The sequence below is a fragment of the Nicotiana tomentosiformis genome, chromosome 1, assembly GCF_000390325.3.
Source record: "Nicotiana tomentosiformis chromosome 1, ASM39032v3, whole genome shotgun sequence".
Lineage (NCBI taxonomy): Eukaryota > Viridiplantae > Streptophyta > Magnoliopsida > Solanales > Solanaceae > Nicotiana > Nicotiana tomentosiformis.
This window is the reverse complement of record NC_090812.1, coordinates 37,989,433-38,008,680: the sequence shown is the minus strand read 5'-3', so window position 1 is coordinate 38,008,680 and position 19,248 is coordinate 37,989,433. Positions and strand designations below refer to the sequence as shown.

Genomic DNA, 19,248 nt, shown 5'->3' with positions numbered 1-19,248 from the left:
TTATGCGACTGTAGATCTGCATCGGGGCTTCATCTTTTTCTAATTTTATAACCCGATCCTATTTTGATATATAGTCGTTAGGGACCATTTGTAAAGAGAAAGTCTGATATTTCTGGAGAGAGGAAGTACCATAGAGTGAGAGGGGAAGTTTCTAAGCTTATTGTTCATCAATTCTTGCTCAAAAGTTAGAGAATTCACAAGGAAAACTCACTAGGTCTTCATCCTAGAGGTAAGATGCTACTCTCTAGCCTTCAATTTCGGGATTTAACTGAAAATAGGTAATGATAAAAGCAATTCTTGGGTGTAGGAGTTGTGATCATTATGCATGCATGTACTATCATGGTTTGTGAGAAGATTGTTGAGCTCAATTTGGGTTAAACTTTGGGTAGTGGGATGAAGGAATCCACCATAGGAGGACCTTGAAATCATAATGTCTACCTAGTGTTTAATAAAATGCTCAAATGAGCTGAAACTATGAAATCCTTCCTAATTTGTGTTCAATTTTGTTATATTTCTAAATAGATCGAAGTTTCTAAGATTTTCGAAACATTTTAGTAATTTAAGGAAGCTCAAAAAAGGTATGTTGGCTAAACTTCTATCTTAGAATTGAATCCCACGATGTTCTTGTATGTCCCGAGTTGTTCATTATAACTTGACTATTTCGAGAAAGCTTTGTGTCAAAAGATATATGTTCAATATGTATTCCAAATACTCTTGTCATGTTATGTTACTATTTGAGAATGTGTTCAACATATGGGTTGTGTATCTAGATGTTATGGCTTCAAGTCGTGTTTCAAATGAAAAATATTATGCCAATTTGTGTAGAGATCTCAATGTGCTTAAAACTCTTATTTGCTCACATATGTACTCAAAGTCTTGAATAGAAATGCTTTGTTGTTGATGATCTGTAATGATATTTGAAAGTGAAAGAGGTGAGCATGAATTATGAAATACGACCAACGTGCCAAGGGTGATATTACATTTGGGCCACTAGTGCCAATGAAACTGAGAAACGTGTAAAAGATGTTGAAATATTTTGTAAATCCTTTAAATAATAAACACTTTAGGATTATCGTTAGTCACCGAGAAAGGGTAGGTTGAAATAATCTAACCCCGAAACTACACATGCTAGTGTAGGAGTGAATTGTGATTATTCTCTTCATTTAGGATGAGATTGATATGATGAGAATATTCCTCTTTATTGGGATGAGATGATTGCTAGAAAGGGGTGATATCGATCCACACGGCATTGTGGTGCGACGGCCTAGCCGGTCGGGTCGTGATCGGACGCCATGCCGCATAATGGTGGTGATTGTGCTTGAATTTGTGATTGAGATACTGATTGAAATCGTGATAGTGATTGTGATTGTGGTTGATGTCTTGGGGTGAGTCGGCCTAGCTGATTGGGCCATGATCGGACTCCGTGCTAATATCACAGTGGTATATCGGTGCTAAGATCTCCCAACCTAAAATAATGGAAATTTACTTGAAAACTACTCTTGCTCTTAACTTGATGTTTTAGTATTTTTTGAGGCTTTCATTGATTTTATGACTGTTCTTACTTGTATTGTTACCTGTTCTAATGAGAGGGTGTTTACCCATACATACTAGTACTATTCCATGTGTATTAACGTCACTTTTTTTCGGTGGTGCTGCATCTTTAATGGATGCAAGTAGTTCCACATCAGGCAGCGTTGGTCAGTGATAGCGGTACACCCTCTTTCCAGCTGACTTGGTGAGCCCCACTTTATTTCGGGGGCATGTATCTTTTGTCCCATGTGTATTATATTTTGAGGTATAGTCGGAGCCTTGTTGCCAACACTATCATAATACTCTTTTGTATTCATTAGAGGCTCCGTAGATATAGTGTAGGTTGTATGTTGGTGACCGGGAAGGTCAAACTAGTAATGTTATATTTGTACCGCTTGTTCCACTTCAAACTATGAAAATGTATTTATTTTGAAACTTATAAACGATGTAACTAATGATAAGGAATTGGTGTTGTTCACATGATCCTCCCTGTTGTCTAATTAATGAAATAGATCTCCTCTTTATGCATGAGTGAGTTCGGGTAGAAGGTATTGTACATGCTTGCTCGGTCGGGTTATCTCGGTTGAGCGCCGGTCGCGCTCCCTGAGGTCGGGACGTGATAATGAGTCTGAACTCTAAGGCAGTGATGGTTTGCCTTAGTTTCATATCGGTCTGTGTACGTCCCTCCAAGTCATTTCGGATACTCTCAATCTCTTCAAGAGTGTGCCCCTCAAGAACGTTAAGGGTGCCTTCCACCTTCCCCAAGTGTTGGCCAAAGATCTCCACGCCGTCCAACCCCGCGTTCATCTTCATCACCTACTCTTTACCGAGCGAGACGTCCTTAGGCAGGACCTCCACATCATCCTCGCTCGCCTCAGTGGCAGATGGTTCTTGGAATGTAAGCCCTTCGTTTGACACAACCTCGGGTGGCACCTCCTAGCTCTTGTTGGTGGCATTCTTCTTCTTGTTATGACCCTTCATGTGAGCAGTATCCTGGATGATGTTGGCTTAAGTGTTGGCAGCATTAATTTCTCCGTTATTCACCATTCCCTTAGTTGTAACATTTGCTCTGATACAACGTTGTCACGTCCTTAGTCTTTAACTCACTACACGTGTGGCACTTGACAACTCGCTCACGATCTTGCACAACTTGCTCATGTTCTTGCTATGCCAAGTCAGTCTTACTACACTGAAGATCGCTATGGGAATATTAGAAAGAGCACAAAAGAATTGCTAAATGAAGCTTTGTATTAGAGTGAACTTGAATTGTTTTCTTGGTGAATTACAAATGAATGACCCCCTTTATGTACTAGTCTCCTATGGGCTAGTATGTAAATATTAATTGTTATATAAGTCCTTAATATTTACAAAATAAGGGCTTTCTGTAGAACTATCTACAAACTTAGAAGATTACAAGGACTTTTCTAGCAAATTCATAGGGATCTAGGGTATTCATACGGAAATATCTATACTTTTTTAGAATCTTCTTACAAATACTAGTATTTCTCGTATGTAAGCTTGCACATGACATTAATATATATCAAATGGCGCTTATGTGACATGATGACACGCGGGTCATTACACAACTCTAAAATTACCCGTAAAATCCAAATGGCACCTTAATCTACTTGGTGCGAGTTAAGCCCATCACAAAGTTATAAGTTTGTAGCTTGATTGATTCTGTTTTCTCTATTTTAGTTGCGGAGAAAATGGAGATTCTGTAAATTTCTGCCGACAGCGGTCCCTTGTTATATCTCAATCAAGTACGCTCCGTACAAATTATGTTCCCCCGTTAAAGAAGCCATGGGCAGCATTCCTAATTTTCTATTCCTTTGTCCCCACAATCTTGAAGCGAGCAGCTCAAATGGGGTCATATATAATTGTCGCCTATCGATACCCAAGGTGAATATTTATCTTCTCAACCCCTCATTCCAGATACTATTTTTTTTCTCTCGCCAGTCTAGGGTTAGTGAAGGTCGCAATTCAATTATCTGATTTTAGGGTTGTGGTGCACTGACATTTTTAACATGAAATGCTTATAGACTTGCTTATGCTCATCCATCTAGTAACCTCAATAAATAAATAAAGTAAAATTTCATGGCCTTTTACTTGAGCATTTTCCCCTTATTCCAGTTTCATAAGCATAAATAATGAAGAGCTTCGCTGCAAGTCTGCTCTCACTAGCTTCAGTTTGGATATTGTAAACAATAATCTAAAATTATCTTGTTGTAATAAGTCTGCGTTTGGACATAAGAATTGTAAAATTCTTTAGAAAGTGCATTTTTTTTAAATTAAAAATGATATTTGAAAATTAGAGTTGTCTTTGGACACGAATATAATTGTTTTTGAATTTTATGAGTGGTCTGAGTAAAAATTTTGAAAAATAGTTTTTTGGAGTTTTTCAAATTTTCGAAAAAATTTCAAAATTCATGATTAAATGAAAATTAGAAATTTTATGGCCAGCCATTGATTTTGGAAAAAAGTAATTTTTTTTTATGGCTGAACTGGCTAAGTTTGCACTTGTTACCATTAGAAAAAAAGTAATAATTGAAGTATTGGTAATCCGCATTCCGCACACACAAATTTAAAATTATAGATCTATCTATGAGTATGGAAGCCTTCATCTATGTGGTGTCGCCCAGAACTGTCTGCTTATCGACTGTTTAAATGAGAAGGGAGGGGCCGGCATGCAAGCTGATACTTGTTTTATTTTGTTTTCCTTGACAGCGGTTAAGAAATATACATATTGACATACAAGAAGGTGTTTGGTCTATTCTGAAATGGTTATACCATAAGGAGTTAGCTGGAGTTTACCTAGGTGATAACATGATATGTCTGATAGCAATAAGCAAATCACCGAAATAATTTGGCAAGACTCTATAGAGTTGGGATGCAAGTCATTGATGAACTCATTGTTGAAGGAACCAAAGACGAATTCATGATTTAAACTTTATTGGTTCGGTATTTAATTAAGGTTTTTAAGACTCACAGTACTTTTAGAATTATGTGTTCAGATCTAATATTTATTGAATTTCTTAATGAGGTTTAACATATTTATTTACACCGTGCGTCAACAATATTGGGTTCGGATGAACCCGTTGCCGGAAAGCTGCATCTTCCACTGGGAGGAACATAAATATGGAACAATCAAGATTTCACTAGACCGATCCCAGTCAAACACGCAAAGTGTTATGAAAAGTTACTGTTTTATGATCACAATTCTCTTGAAATTCTAATTACGCCTCTATGTATGTGTTACTTGTGTCTTCATGTAAAAAATGTATGTGTTACTTTTGCCTTCTTGTTAGATGTGATGATTTTTAATCTAATTTAATTGTATGACGACGATACCATTTTAACATCTGCACTGGTATAACACTCATATGATGCATATGTGGGGCCTTGAAGGAGTAAACTTTACTTCAATATACTGTAAAAAGCAGTGAGACATATTTAGGAGAGGCAATAAAAGAACAAAGTTCTAAATGGATGAGAAAGAAAAAAGGAGAAGAGCCAAGTACTATTTGGCTATTCTTGTGTCTTTAGCTGCACCTTTAGTGATTGAACTTTTCACTTGTTGGATACAGGAATGCACTTCATAATCCAACCAATAGGCCATGAAAGTGAAGAAATACCCATGCATACGGCCCATTGCCTCCAGTTCAGCCTTTCAGTATTGGCAAACCTCCTCAGGAATTCAACCATAATTACCTGGAGAAGTATTGTCATTCCCACTATCCCAATAAACAGTCTGTTCTTCAGTATTCCATGGAATATGTTTTTCTTCTCCAACTTCCTGGCATTGAACTCATTGAAGATTTGACAGAAGACGAAAGTGTTGAAGATCAAGGTGTCTTTTACCTTCTTATTCACATGAAAGATGGCTCTTCCTTTGAACTGCAGGATCAATAGCACTGTTACCTGGTATAAGGCTTGAGCAATGATATTCCTCCACATCACAGCAGTTATCAAAGGTTCAGTTCGCCCAACTGGTTTCTTGTTCATTTGTTCATTACTGGGTCGCTCAGTTGCCAAAGCTAAGGCCCCAAGAGTATCCATTATGAGATTAACCCATAGAAGTTGGACTGCAGTTAGAGGGACTTCTCCAGATGATGCAGCAGCAACAAAGTTAATAACAAGAGCAGCAACATTTACTGTGAGCTGAAACTGAATAAACTTTTGAATGTTATTATATACGCACCTACCCCACTTCAAGACCGTGACCACTGTATCGAAATTGTCGTCCAAGATAACTATATCGGAGCTCTCCTTTGCGACTTCTGTGCCTTGGATTCCCATGGAAAGTCCAACGTCTGCTGCTTTTAACGCAGGAGCATCATTTGTTCCATCACCTGTTACTGCTACAACATGGCCTTTCTGCTTCAAGCATTCAACCATCAAAAGCTTGTCAAACGGTGATGATCTTGCCATCACGCGTATTCTTTCAACAATCTCCATTCTCTCTTCTTGTGAGTAATTCCTGAATGTCGATCCTTCAATTACTGCAATATTCAAGTCTTCACCTGGTTGGAGAATTCCACATTCAAAAGCTATTGATTTGGCTGTGAACACATTGTCCCCAGTAATCATTTTAATGCTAACACCAGCAGCCCTGCAGGATTCTACTGCCTCTTTTACGCCAGGCCTACATGGGTCCTTTAGACCCACCAGACCCAATAAGGTTAGTTCGGTTTCTTCAAGAATTTGACTTTGTGGATTGCTTTCTTTGCAAGCAAATGCAATACATCGCAAGCTCTTGCTTGCCATATATTTGATCTTCAACTCAAGTTCTTTTCTTTCTTCATGATCTATAGGTGCAATTATTCCACCTTTGACATAATAAGTGGAGCACATAGCTAGAATCATCTCTGCAGCACCCTTCCAATGTGTATAAACTTTCCCTGTACTATTTTTTATTACCAATAGCCCACTTCTTTTCTTTTGTGAATTGAAAACTTCAACATGGGCGATTCGATGCTCTCGATTTAATTCATTAAAGTTCACTAGTAAACTGGTCATGGCCCATGATAGAATCGCTTTCTCAGTTGGGCCACCAGAGATTTCTGGAGGACCAGAAGGTGTCGTGTAAACTTCACCTGTAGTATTCAAACCAGCAGCCTCTTGTAGCAATTCAAGAACTTCAGGTGCTATCTGTGATGTCGTCATAATCATATCTGTTCCTAAGCAAAATTCAGTTACCTGAGGCAAAACCAGAATTTTGCTTTGATGAGTTCAGCTTTTAAGTTCTTACTATCGAATGCATTGCAGTTTTAAAATTATGGATTTAGAATTTAATATTTGTTGCAAGTATTTATGCTCCGTATTTAAGTTAGTGGGTTCAATTGACAAGGCTGCATCCGCCTTTGGTTACCTGCATCTGGTTTAAGGTGAGAGTGCCGGTTTTGTCTGTGCAGATGGTAGTTGCTGATCCCATTGTCTCACATGCAGATAGCTTACGGACCATCGCATGATCCAGCATCATTCTTCTCATAGAATATGCCAAAGTTAACGTGACAGCCAATGGCAGACCTTCTGGAATTGCAACCACTATGATGGTTACTGCTGCAGCAATTATGCGAACCAAAGAATTCATGATATCACCTGCTTTGGTTTTGCTTCCTATGAACTCCTGATGACCATTGTCATCTTCGCTATGTCCTGTGAAATAACGGATCAATAGAGTGAGTAGAACAAGAAAAGCCACCAATAGACCAACGCTCCCAATATACTTGGTAAGCTTGTTTAGCCGATGTTGCAGTGGGGTTTCCTCATTCTTGTCATCTGTTATATTGCTCATCATCTGACCCCATGCATTATTTGTACCCACTGATGTGACAAGCATGTGTCCATATCCGTCCATTACCTTTGTTCCGCAGACCAGAAAGGGATTCTGTGTCTTGTTTATTTGAACGTGGTCACTTTCACCTGCTCGATTTAGAATTTAAATTTAATGAGTTAAAAGTTCCGAGCTCTTTAAAATATAGGTTCAAAACTTGAATATTTATACTACTTATTAGGGTTTTTCACATATATATTTATTGGTTTATACTGAAACAACGTAGGTCTGTCTCTATTCACCTGTCATGCTGGACTCGTCTACTTGCAGCGAGTGGCCATCCAAGAAGAGTCCATCTGCTGCAATTTGATCGCCAATTTTAAGACAGACAACATCACCAACAACTATTTCAAAGATTGATACTTCCTGTCTGCGTCCGTCTCTCACTACTTCCACTTTTATATCTTTGCTTTCATCCGAGAGCTTCATAAATTGCCTGCTTTGTTTGAAGTTGCTGATGGAAGAAACTGCAAGGACAAGAACAACCGCAACGATGATGCTTCCGCCATCATACCATCCTTCCTTGGGTCCGTGCTGTTTAATTCCAAAGCCGAGGGAGAAAACAGCACATACCAGAAGGATGATAATGGTTGTGTCTTTGAAAGCTTCAAGTACAAAACTCAAGAAACTCTTGGCTGGTGGCTTCTCATAAATGTTGGAGCCGAAAGTTTTCTTTCTTTGTTGTAGGTCATTCTCGTTCATTCTTAAACCTGACTTCTGGTCTGATCCAAGAATTTCTTCGATTTGCCGCACCCCTCCAAATTGGAGGAGGCCATTGAAGTCTTTCTCTCTGACCAACTTGGCAAGTGCTTCCTTGTTGATGCCATGAAAGAGTTCTTCTTCCTTATGATCATTGATGCTTTCAATTTCGATAACGATAGATGGATTGCGCAACAACTGAGAAAGGATTAATGTGTGTCTACCAATCTTTTTCTTGGTCAAGAAAGCCACAAAATATATGGCTCTAAAAACCAACTGCAACCTCTTCTGGGGTTTTAATTTCCCCAGGGAACTGTCATTGCTTAGAAATATTATGGCATCACTGTGTTTGGGTGAGTGGAGAGCCATAGAGGATTAGCACACAAAAATATAGCTATGCTTTTCTTTTCTTTTCTTTTCTTTTAACTGCAGGCAAATATTGAATTTTTGCAACTTGTATGCATTAGTAGTACATATATAACCAAGGAAGCAAGTAATTTCCCTTCAACTTCCGAATTCTCATTCAAGTAATCTTACTGAATTACCAGTAGTTTATTAGGTGATACGTACGCGTTATTCCTAAAAACGATGCAAGAGATCAGGAAAGGAAAATGTGAAGAAATTACGGTTACATATTCCATGCAATAGTTTGTTAATGTGTAACAGATGATGAGTCAATTTCTTTAATAAAGAACGTATTTACTTCACTTCGTGAAGAAGCAAGCATTTTTGTTTTACTGAAAATCTTCCTCTACAATGCTAACAAGTTATAGCAAAAGACATTGGATTCTGCAGTGCATCTGAAAATGGATGTTAGTTAAAGATATGCTCAGCCTTTGTTTTTTTCTTTCTTTCAAGGTAGCTTTTTAGTTATACTCGCGTTTTAAAAAGAGAGTTTTTCAACAACCTTTTCAACTACTAGAAACAAAGCTCGTTGGTTCAAAAAATAAGTAGTACTGTACTAATATATATTGTTGAATCCTACTATTCGTTGATTATCAGTGAGCTTATACTATCACCCGTTTTATACGTGGTGAAGATCCCGCGTGAATGCGAGATGCTTCGTACATAAGGTTATCTAATTTCGGTGAAATTCTTGGTGGATTATAAATTGTGAAATTCTTGGTGGATTATAAATGGGGCATCTGCATTATTGTTTGTTCTTTGGAAAAACTTCATATACTGTTAGACGCTATCTCAAGAAAAGTATGTCCATTTCTTCCATTAGTAGTACTAAAACGTCACTTGAAATGATGTCATGACGTTATCGTCATTGCATGCATGGATCGAAGTCAGTCTTCTTTGAAGTATTATTTTGTTTTACTAAATATAGCTGGAACTTTTTTTTTTTTTTTAAAAGAAGTGAACGTCTAAATATCGGTGAACAGCCACTATTTTGTGTTTTCTCAATTGAAGAAGGGCCTTCATTTTTCTGTCTAACATTTTTAACTTTCAATTTATGAGGATCGAAAATTTAGAACATGACAAGGGGAAAGAAAAGAAAATCGTTCTCCTATATTTTGGTGTCAAGAAAAACATTTGCGAAATTAAACAATCATAACTTAGCCTAATATATACTCCCTCCGTTCCAATTTATGTGAACCTATTTGACCGGATACGGAATTTAAGAAAAAATGAAGTCTTTTGGAATTTGTGGTCCTAAACAAGTTAAAAAGGGTCCCAGAGTATTTGTGTGGTTATAAAAGCTTCTCATTAAGGGTAGAATTGTAAGTTTAAGCAAAATTATTTCCAAATTTAGAAATGAGTCATTATTTTTGGAACGGACCAAAAAAAAAATAGGTTCACAGGAACGGAGGGAGTATATAGTAATGAATTTAGGATGCATGTGACAAGGTACGACATATACATATATGTATGGCTATAGAGCATATTAACTAAATAAATACTCCCTCCTATTTGTTTTAGATTACGTACGCGAGGAGAAGCGTCAAATTAAAAGTGAATCAGAATTATTGTAAGGAAAAAATAAAGGGGGGGGCCGGGGGGGGGGGGGGGGGAGTGAGATTGGACGACTCGATGGCATAAAAAGTAGACCATACAGTATAACGAACTAAAAAGACTTCGATTAGGTCTTTCTTTAACAAATTTGTTGTTTTCAACTTTTTTCCATTATATTTTTTATATTGACCAGTTATCTATTTTACCTTTTAATTCTTCTTCTACAAGCTTTCTCTTATATTTCTTCTTAGTAGGGAACACACAAGTAGAGTAAAATTGGGAAAAGAATAGGTATTGCAATGGAATATTCTTAATCATACATGAGCTGAAGAATTTGCTGTTTATTCCTTTGTTATTTTTTTAAACATTTAATGTGAAGTCCAAGTTTGGTGAACTGCAGACGTCAGTGGTAACAATTCTAAAATATAGATTATATTAAATAATAGTAACTAACGATTACAACTTAAAGATGTAGAACATCATTAACGGAAATACAAAATACAGAAGTTAAGTAAGATAGGAGAGATCCAAAGAAGGGGATAAGAAGCTAGACTTAGAATTGGGGATGAGAGGACTCAGACATTTTACTCAACAATAATCGGCTCTTATTTTTGGCCTAAGGTACTGCTATTTATTAATTCCTCATACCTCACATGTTCCTAACCCGGGTCTCACAAATAAGTTTTTAAGTTTCTATCCATGCCCTCCCAAATATTAACTATGTTCATAACAATACCCCCGTCCTCAATAAGAACCTTGTATGCAAGGTTCATGATAGGAAATTCTAATGAGAGAACATGAACATTTGTGTTGGCTTGCACCATTGAAAAGGATTCTCATATGTAATCTTTCATGGCCATCAGTGTAGTATCAGATATTGATTCAAATGCAATGGCACTATCATGATCCACAACTATCCAACCATGAGAAAGTGGAACATTCAATAGAGAAAAAGTCATCCCAGCAGCCATACCACTTAGGCACGTCACTTTAGTTGTACGTGAAAGCAAAGTAGGGAACTCATCACAATGCCATATAGAAGCTTGACCATCCGCAGAATATCCAATAGGAAGAGCTTGCTGGGCACTGCCAATTGCATTACATTGCAGTTGTGTGGCTGTATGTTCATCACTGTCCCGAAAGAGGGAGCATTTCGTTTCTTGGTGAAATCCACCTGGATCTAAAGCTTGCTGCCAGGTCCCAATTTCCGGGTCACTGAAATAAAAACAAACTACCACTATGCCCTAATAGCTTTTTGCTTTATCATATAAAACAAAGCGATTACTCGATCGATGCAACTTTAAAGCTTCACCAGTATCTAATGCATACCCAGGAATGGCAAAGGTGCTTCCCCTGCCAAAGTGAATAAAACTAACTCTTTTTGCCTGAGCAGAGATAATAAATCAGTATTCTTGTGGCGAATTGAGTTTCTGCAATGCCGCATGAGGTTCACAATTTAGAGAATGCCCCTCATGAACATGAATCCGATGATACGAGTCAAAAGCAGTTGGGTGATGCTTAAATCTAGTTGCTAATGCGGCAAGAATGTCACACATTAGAGCACCACCAGTTGCTAGTCCATTCACGATTCCCCTACGATCATGCTGGATAATTATCGCGTTCAAATTATCTTCAGTTGTTGGAAACATTTGGCCTGTAACAGCATTGTTCAATTTGTCAATCTCTAAATCCATAGCACAACACTCCGTACTTGTCCGCAGTTCAACATAGTGCACGACTTTGTTTAGGAAATCCAATAGGAAGGCGGAGAAAGGTGGTTTCTGGAGTCGTGGAGGCCAAGGCTGAATATTGTTGTGCCCCATTTTCTCGCAAAAGCGGGCCTTGACGTTATGACAACTCTTTTGGATGGGAGATAGAGTGTTAAAAGAAGAAGAGTCGCCACCTAACGATTTTTGAGGTGCGTTAGGGAACCAATTATGTAGATAACTCTGGTTGACTAGTTAACGCCACCAAAGATCGGGTAAGGGCTCGAGTTACCCCAAAGAGAAGGTGTTAGGCACTCTTCGAGGTCCATAACTGTGGGTCCCGACCGAACTTAAGACTATGTGGATTATAATCAGGCAAGATAAACAAAGAAAGTACGGGTCTTATGAATTTATTAACACAATGAGAAACAAGGATTACAAGGATATAACTATTAAACCTATATTAGATGTTAAACGAATAAAGAAGAGAAGGGGGTCCTAAGTTTTTTAGCCTAAAGGATCACCCCGTGCAATATAAATAATACTTCGCAACTCCCTTAAGGTAGGGAGTTACTCATATTATTCAGCGGGCACAGACTATCACCTCCTGCTACCCGATTACTATGTTAAAGTTGTTTACCTAAACGCTCTAATTTAATTCTAAGTCGTGCTCTATGCGTGCACTACCCGTCCCATACCTATGGTCCAGGAGGCATTGGACCTCTATTTATGGTGGTTCTAGACTTAACTTAGGCTGCTCAAAATGATAAAACTAGGCGGCATACAAAACAAATTGGACTTCAAATGAGAGCAATTAAAGGCTCAAGTTAGGCTCCACACTTAGACAACAAATGCACGTAAAATAGGTTCTCACATTGAGCATTGGACAGTTTCAGAGCTGAAGCCAATTAGAAATCATTAAGCCCTATATACATGGTTTCTATGTGACCTTGGATTCAAACGCGCATATATGACATTACTGCTTCTAGTGGCTTAGACGAGGAAGCAGTAAACCATTTGCTGTTAATGCTGGTTTTAGATACCAATTTTAGAAAGGTGACATTGTCCTACAGACATGATATCTAATAGTGGCATAGTTAAGCAAATGAAAATAGTTCTGGGAACCTAGCCTTGACAAGGGGATAAACAATATTAAACGAATGACAGTATCCTATAGGCAAGATCTCTAACAATTGACAATCGAACGTTGATTTTATAACACTTTACCTCTATGAGCAGGTTATCTAGGTAGAGCAATAACAATAACAATAGCTAATTGATTAGTCAAGGTCCTATAGGCATGATTTCTAGGTGAAAATAGAACATAAGCTAGTGAGATCCTATAGGCAGGGTATCTAATGAATATGCTATAATCATACAAATTGAAAGAAAGTTCACTGGAATTTATTTCCTGTATGCTATCTAGTAGCACATAACAGTAGAATAAATAGAGGATTTACACCCGTGCTTTGATGGTAGACAAGTAAATCACATGAATCATATGGGCATATTTTCTACCCTTGCATGCAAATATCAGAGTATACCCGTTCCCTAGTTTCACTATCACCCCAATTGTTCATTATAGAGTTATTACAGACCCAATGATAAACGTAATTACAAAATATTATACAAGAAATAACAGTAGGCCACAACGGGCCCAAAAGGAAATACCCAGCATTGCTTGGGCCTTCAACAACTCTCACATAGCATACCCAGATTCCCAACAGGGAACTATATTCATCAGCACAACCCAGAAGCCATAGTAGAACTCAAGCCAAACCAAACAACCATAGATTGACCAATATTACCCAGACATTGAATCACTTAAACCAACCAGTTTACACATTCAGTAGACAGTATGAAGAAAGAGCTGAGTGTCAGAGATAGCTCAGGTCTCAGTAGTAAAGAGAGTGACTAAAAGACCCCAAATCCTAGTGTGTTAAAGTTCATAAGGGTCTCAAATGGACCCCGAGCAGTGCTCACACTAGGGAGGTAAGTAGTAAGAGTCTTGGAGGCCTTGGCTTTTAGCCGGCCAAGAATGATAGGTTCAGAATAGCACAAGTAACAAATGAGAGGGAGTGGATAGTGGTGAAGGGAAAAAAGTTGAGGAAATACACTTATAGTTTAGAAAGCAGACATAGCAAAGTCGAGAACACTGAACAATTAATCAAAAAAGTCAAGAAGATTTAGAAGCAGGTGCAACACTTAGCAAAAATAACACATTGGCAAAAAGCACATTGGGAGTTGGAGGAGAATCAAGTTCCCTGAGATTATAAGATCAACCAGATTATCATACTAAGGTGCATATTATCAAACAAGTCTAAGTGGGGCACTAACTTAAAAGGTTTAAAGCTTAAAGGTCCAAATTATGCTAAGGATTCATCGCAATATCATAAGACAGCCATGTTAACTTATATCATGAAGCAGAAAAGTATCAAACATGGTATGGAAACACAAACTAAGATAACCATTCTAAAGGTTTCAAACAGTTACTAAGGATATATGATTAAGCAAAACAGAGACATGTTGTGAGACAAATCAACAGGGGAGCAGGTCATAGTTGATAAAAAAGGTCTTAACATAGATTAGAACACATTACATGTGCAAGTCTATCATTACAGAGATTCAGAACATAGTGGGAAAGCAAGCTCATGTCAAATAGCAAATGTAGGCATTCAGGTATTGACATAGTAGGCTAATGCACTTAAGAGGGTTCAAATTATTCAAATTAGGCATAAACATGTCTCAGAACTGGCAGCATTAGGTAAAATTAAATACTAAAGAGGTTCAAAACAAATGCAAAACTAATCAAAGTTACACACAAAAGTAGCCCAAAAACACATTAAGCCATGAATTTCAAAGGTAAGAATGTGCGAATCATAAACACATAAGAACAAAATTGCAAACCCAAGCGACTTACCAGTTAAACGGACAATAAGAAAGAACAAATTCCACAATGTTTCTGAGTACCAATAAAGAACAAGAACCCAGAATCTCAATGCGTTAAAGTTCGCAAGGGCTTCAAAGGAACTCCAGGCAGTGCTCGCACCAAGAAAAGGTTGAAAAGTCGAATCCCAATGGCCTTGGCTTTCAGCCGGCCAAGAATCAAGGTATAGAACAAGAGAACGAGAGAACAATAAAGTGATAGCTCTAATTTTTAGTGAAAATCTAGCGATTAAGGTCCCCCTAAAGGGGAATGGGGAGGGGTTTATATAGTTGTAGAAATCCGGCAAACAAACAAGGCAATACTAAAAAATTCACATAAATAAGGAAATAATATCAAGCAGAATCAGTAAAAGTCAGATTATGGAAAAATTAGGTAAACCCTAGTTGACAGAAATTGGAGATTGGCCGAAGATCTTGGCTAATCGAACCTGTATAGCCTCACCATGATGCATATGGACGAGATATCGTCCAGATTTTTAAGGGTGAAGCTAATCTCCCTTGATTCGGAGGTTTACACTTGACAAAATAGAGCAAGTACTTATGTAACACCATGGAGAAACACCGAGTAATGAAGGAACACTGATATGGTAAGTAAATAATGGGGGAATCCTATTATCAGTGGGATTATGAGAGGGAATTAAGGGGAAGCGGCTAGGGTTCTTCAGAAGAGTGAAGGGGATATTGAGCATTTAGGGGCGGCGGGTTGGTAGAAATGGGCTAGGGTTTGGGTAAGGGGTAATATAAAAGAACGGGTAGGTTAATTATGGGTCGTTGATCATTTAAGATCAACGACCAAGATCAAACGGGGAAGCGGGGCGGGTTATTAAGCGAGTCACGACCGGGTTGGGTACAAGGGTCGCCTGGTTTGGGCTTGTGGTTTATTGGGCTAAGGTGCTCGGTCATTTGGTCCGAAAAATTAGTTTAAATCTGGGCTACTATTTAAATATGCAAAATTTATTTAAAAATACTTTATAAAAAATTATTAATAAATAAATAAAATATTATTTATTCACTAAAATGATTATAAATAATAATTTAGCGTTATAAAAATATAAAAATGCTATTTTGACACAAATAACATAAAGAAAAGCAAATATGGATGGGTATAGGCTATTACTGTAAAATTGTGCAAATAGCTTAAAAATGCTAATGTAATTATATATAATGAAGTAAAAATATTTGAAACATGTATTATAGGTGCAAAATAATAATTTTAGGTAACTATGTCATCACAAAAATAATTTGAAGGAGTAGTTAATAATTATTCAAGTAATTTAAGTACAAAAAAATCAATTTAAAAGCTCTACAAATTATGAAAAATTATAGAAAATGCTCGAATAGATTTGTAAGCTAAATAATGATGCAAAAATGATGTTTTGAAAGTATATATATTATTTGAGAAATTATGAGGGCAAAATTGGATATCAACAAATATTGCTAGAACCTTCCTCTATATTATTTCTCTCTCTCCTTTAGATAAACTCACCTGGATCATAAGAAGGGAAAATATTCTTATGCAATCAGATTCCAGCCAAAATGAAGATGTCACTACTATCCCAGAATAATTCACTCGCTTCATTTTCAATCAAAATGTGCCCTGCTCTTCGAGAACAATTAGAAAATCCCTGAAGCAAAATAGTTGTGGAGTTATCTGTATCCCCGTATGTTATTACTATACCTTCTCCTTCAATAAAGATAAAAGGAAGCCCATAGTTACCGAGAACAAGAGTGGTATTACCACAAGATTCACTCTTCAACTTCAGAACTCTGCTAAGAGAAAGACCAAGACTCACTATCCAATTTCTTGTAGCTCTAAGGTATGTGGTAAGAAAATTCGATCCAGGATCAAAGGGAAAGTCTAATCCGAAATGATCAGGTGAAAATGGATGCAAAGGCAAGACAAGATCAGCATGACCAAGGTCACTTAAGTGACTAAATATATCTCTTTTTAGAAGTTGGTCATAAGTGCAAGCTAAAAGCACACAAAACATCGCCTCCAAGTTTTGAGCTAGCCTAAGTCCATATCGATCATCAATCATGCCGAGGTTACTGGAAATAGAGAATGGAGAAACAACCCATAATGGAGCCTTCTCTACGATTGTAGTATTCACTATCTCTTTATTATCCTTGTCTTTATTTTCAACGACACTAGCACTATCATTTGCCGCATTAATCGGAGCAACATGATACATCGAATCATTAGGTAAATGGGTCTCAGTAGTCTCTGTTGTCAGCGTAAGCTCCTTGTGTGGTTCCTGGATAACATTTGGCTCGGGAATAACATCTTTAGACCAATAAGACAATTCATCGGACACCTTGCACACCACATTGTTGTTGTTGCATTCATATGGTTCAACCAAGTATTGTGGAAAAAGGGGTTCGACTTTCTCTTTGTCTTCATCCAAAACTGAATTGCAGATTTCCTCAGGTATTGATAGCTTTGTTTTAGTATCGACAACAATTTTATTTTCCCTATTTGGCTTTTTCGCAAACACCTTGTGGGTAATGTTCAGGTTGGTGTTCTCTGAGTACGCATTCCAGTATTGAGGCAAGGGAAAGTTTGCCATATTGCACCATGACGGAATAGCAGTAGCCCATGGTGGATAAGCCTCCAATATGGTAGGCTTTCGAAGAAAGGCTAAACGCTTGTCAGGTGTTTCCCGACTCCGAGTTTGGTAGTGAATAAATAATTTTTTCAAGAAATGGTCCCAATCCTCAAGTTGTTTGTTTTGAACTAACCAACAATACTAATCCAAAGCTTCGCCATCCATATATAAGGAAGCCAATAACAATTTATGATCTGGAAAAATAGTATAGTGAGTGAAATATCGCTTTACCTGAAATACCCATGTCGCAGGGTCATCACCGTTGAATCTAGGTATTTTTATCTATGTAGCTTTCATGGACGCATGCAACCCGGGGAGAGATTGAGGAGCGGTCCGAGCCATTTTCCCCACCAACTCCTGTAACATACATCGCATCTCAGTTATATCCTTGGAAAATGAATCCTTCACCCCTTCGCAGATTCTTCAACGAGAGCCTTGAGTTTTACTTTTTGGTCCACCGTTGGAGAACTCTGGATGAAAGCACCAATGTAATAACTCCAAAATATAGATTATATTAAATGGTAGTAACTAACAATTACAGCTTAAAGATATAGAACAAACATTAATGGAAATGCAAAATAAAGAAGCTAAGTAAGATAGGACAAATCCAAATAAGGAGATGAGAAGCTAGACTTAGAATTGGAGATGTGAGGACTCAGACATTTTACTCAACAATAATCGGCTCCTATTTTTGGCCTAAGGTACTGCTATTTATTAATTCCTCATACCTCACATGTTCCTAAATTGAGTCTCACAAATAAGTTTAAAAGTTTCCATCCATGCCCTCCCAAATATTAACTACGTTCATAACAATACCCCCGGCCTCAATAAGAACCTTGTTCGCAAGGTTCAGGATAGGAAATTCTAATGAGAGAACATGCGCATTTGTGTTGGCTTTCACCATTGAAAAAGATTCCCATATGTAATCTTTTGTGGCCATCAGTGTAGTATCAGATATTGATTCAAATGCAGTGGCACTATCATGATCCACAACTATCCAACCATGAGAAAGCGAAACATTCAATAGAGAAAAAGTCATCCCAGCAGCCACATAACTTAGGCACGTCACTTTAGTTGTACATTAAAGCAACGTAGGGAACTCATCACAATGCCATATAGAAGCTTGACCATCAGCGGAATATCCAAAAGGAAGAGCTTGCTGGTCACAGCTAATTGCAATACATTGCAGATGTGTGGCTTTATGTTCATCACTGTCCCGAAAGAGTGAGCTCTTCATTTCTTGGTGAACTCCACCTAGATCAAAGGCTTGCTGCCAGGTCACAATGTCCGGGTCACTGAAATAAAAACAAACTACCACTATGCCCTCATAGCTTTCTGCTTTATCATATAAAACAAAGTGATTACTCGATCAATGCAACTTTAAAGCTTCACTAGTATCTATTGCATACCCAGGAATGGCAAAGGTGTTTCCCCTTCCAAAGTCAATAAAACTAACACCTTGTGCCTGAGCAGAGCTAATGAATCGGTATTTTTCACGACCCAAAATCCATTAAAGGTCGTGATGGCACCGGACACCACTGTCAGGTAAGCCAACACTAATTGACCCCAAAATCGGAATCGGAATCCGATCCCGATATCAAAAAGTTCACTCCCGGTCAAACTCTCCAAAACCCTTCAAATTTCTAACTTTCGCCAAATGACCTTGAAATGACCTACAGAACTCCAAATTCACTTCCAGACGCACTCCCAATACCAGAATCACCATACGGAGCTATTCCCAAACTCAAAATTCCAAACGGATATCGATAGCATTAAAATGCACTCCAACCCAAATTTACGAAATCCTTCCAAAATGCCAACTTCCACAATAGGCGCCGAAACGCTCCCGGGTCATCCAAAACCTGATCCGGACATACGCCCATGTCCAAAATCATCATACGAACCTGTTGAAACCTTCCAATCCCGATTCCGAGGTCGTTTGCTCAAAAATCAAACCTTAGTCAAT

At 37.9% G+C, this 19,248-nt stretch overlaps 1 protein-coding gene and 1 long non-coding RNA gene across 2 annotated transcripts; one reads left to right on the top strand and one right to left on the bottom strand.

Annotated features, from left to right (window-relative positions):
* Nucleotides 1-3,117: 3,117 nt before the first annotated feature.
* Nucleotides 3,118-7,733, top strand: LOC117279383 (uncharacterized). The gene is made up of 4 exons (XR_011409625.1): nucleotides 3,118-3,432; nucleotides 5,118-6,211; nucleotides 6,345-7,262; nucleotides 7,593-7,733. It is a non-coding gene; the product is annotated as an uncharacterized lncRNA (long non-coding RNA).
* LOC104106974 (putative calcium-transporting ATPase 13, plasma membrane-type) lies at nucleotides 4,938-8,434 on the bottom strand. The gene is made up of 3 exons (XM_009615649.4): nucleotides 7,609-8,434; nucleotides 6,902-7,455; nucleotides 4,938-6,729 (listed from the first exon to the last, which is right to left on the bottom strand). Exons 1-3 carry the CDS (start codon nucleotides 8,432-8,434, stop codon nucleotides 5,101-5,103), a joined length of 3,009 nt encoding a protein of 1,002 aa, XP_009613944.1. The 3' UTR covers nucleotides 4,938-5,100.
* Between the last annotated feature and the right edge of the window lie 10,814 nt (nucleotides 8,435-19,248).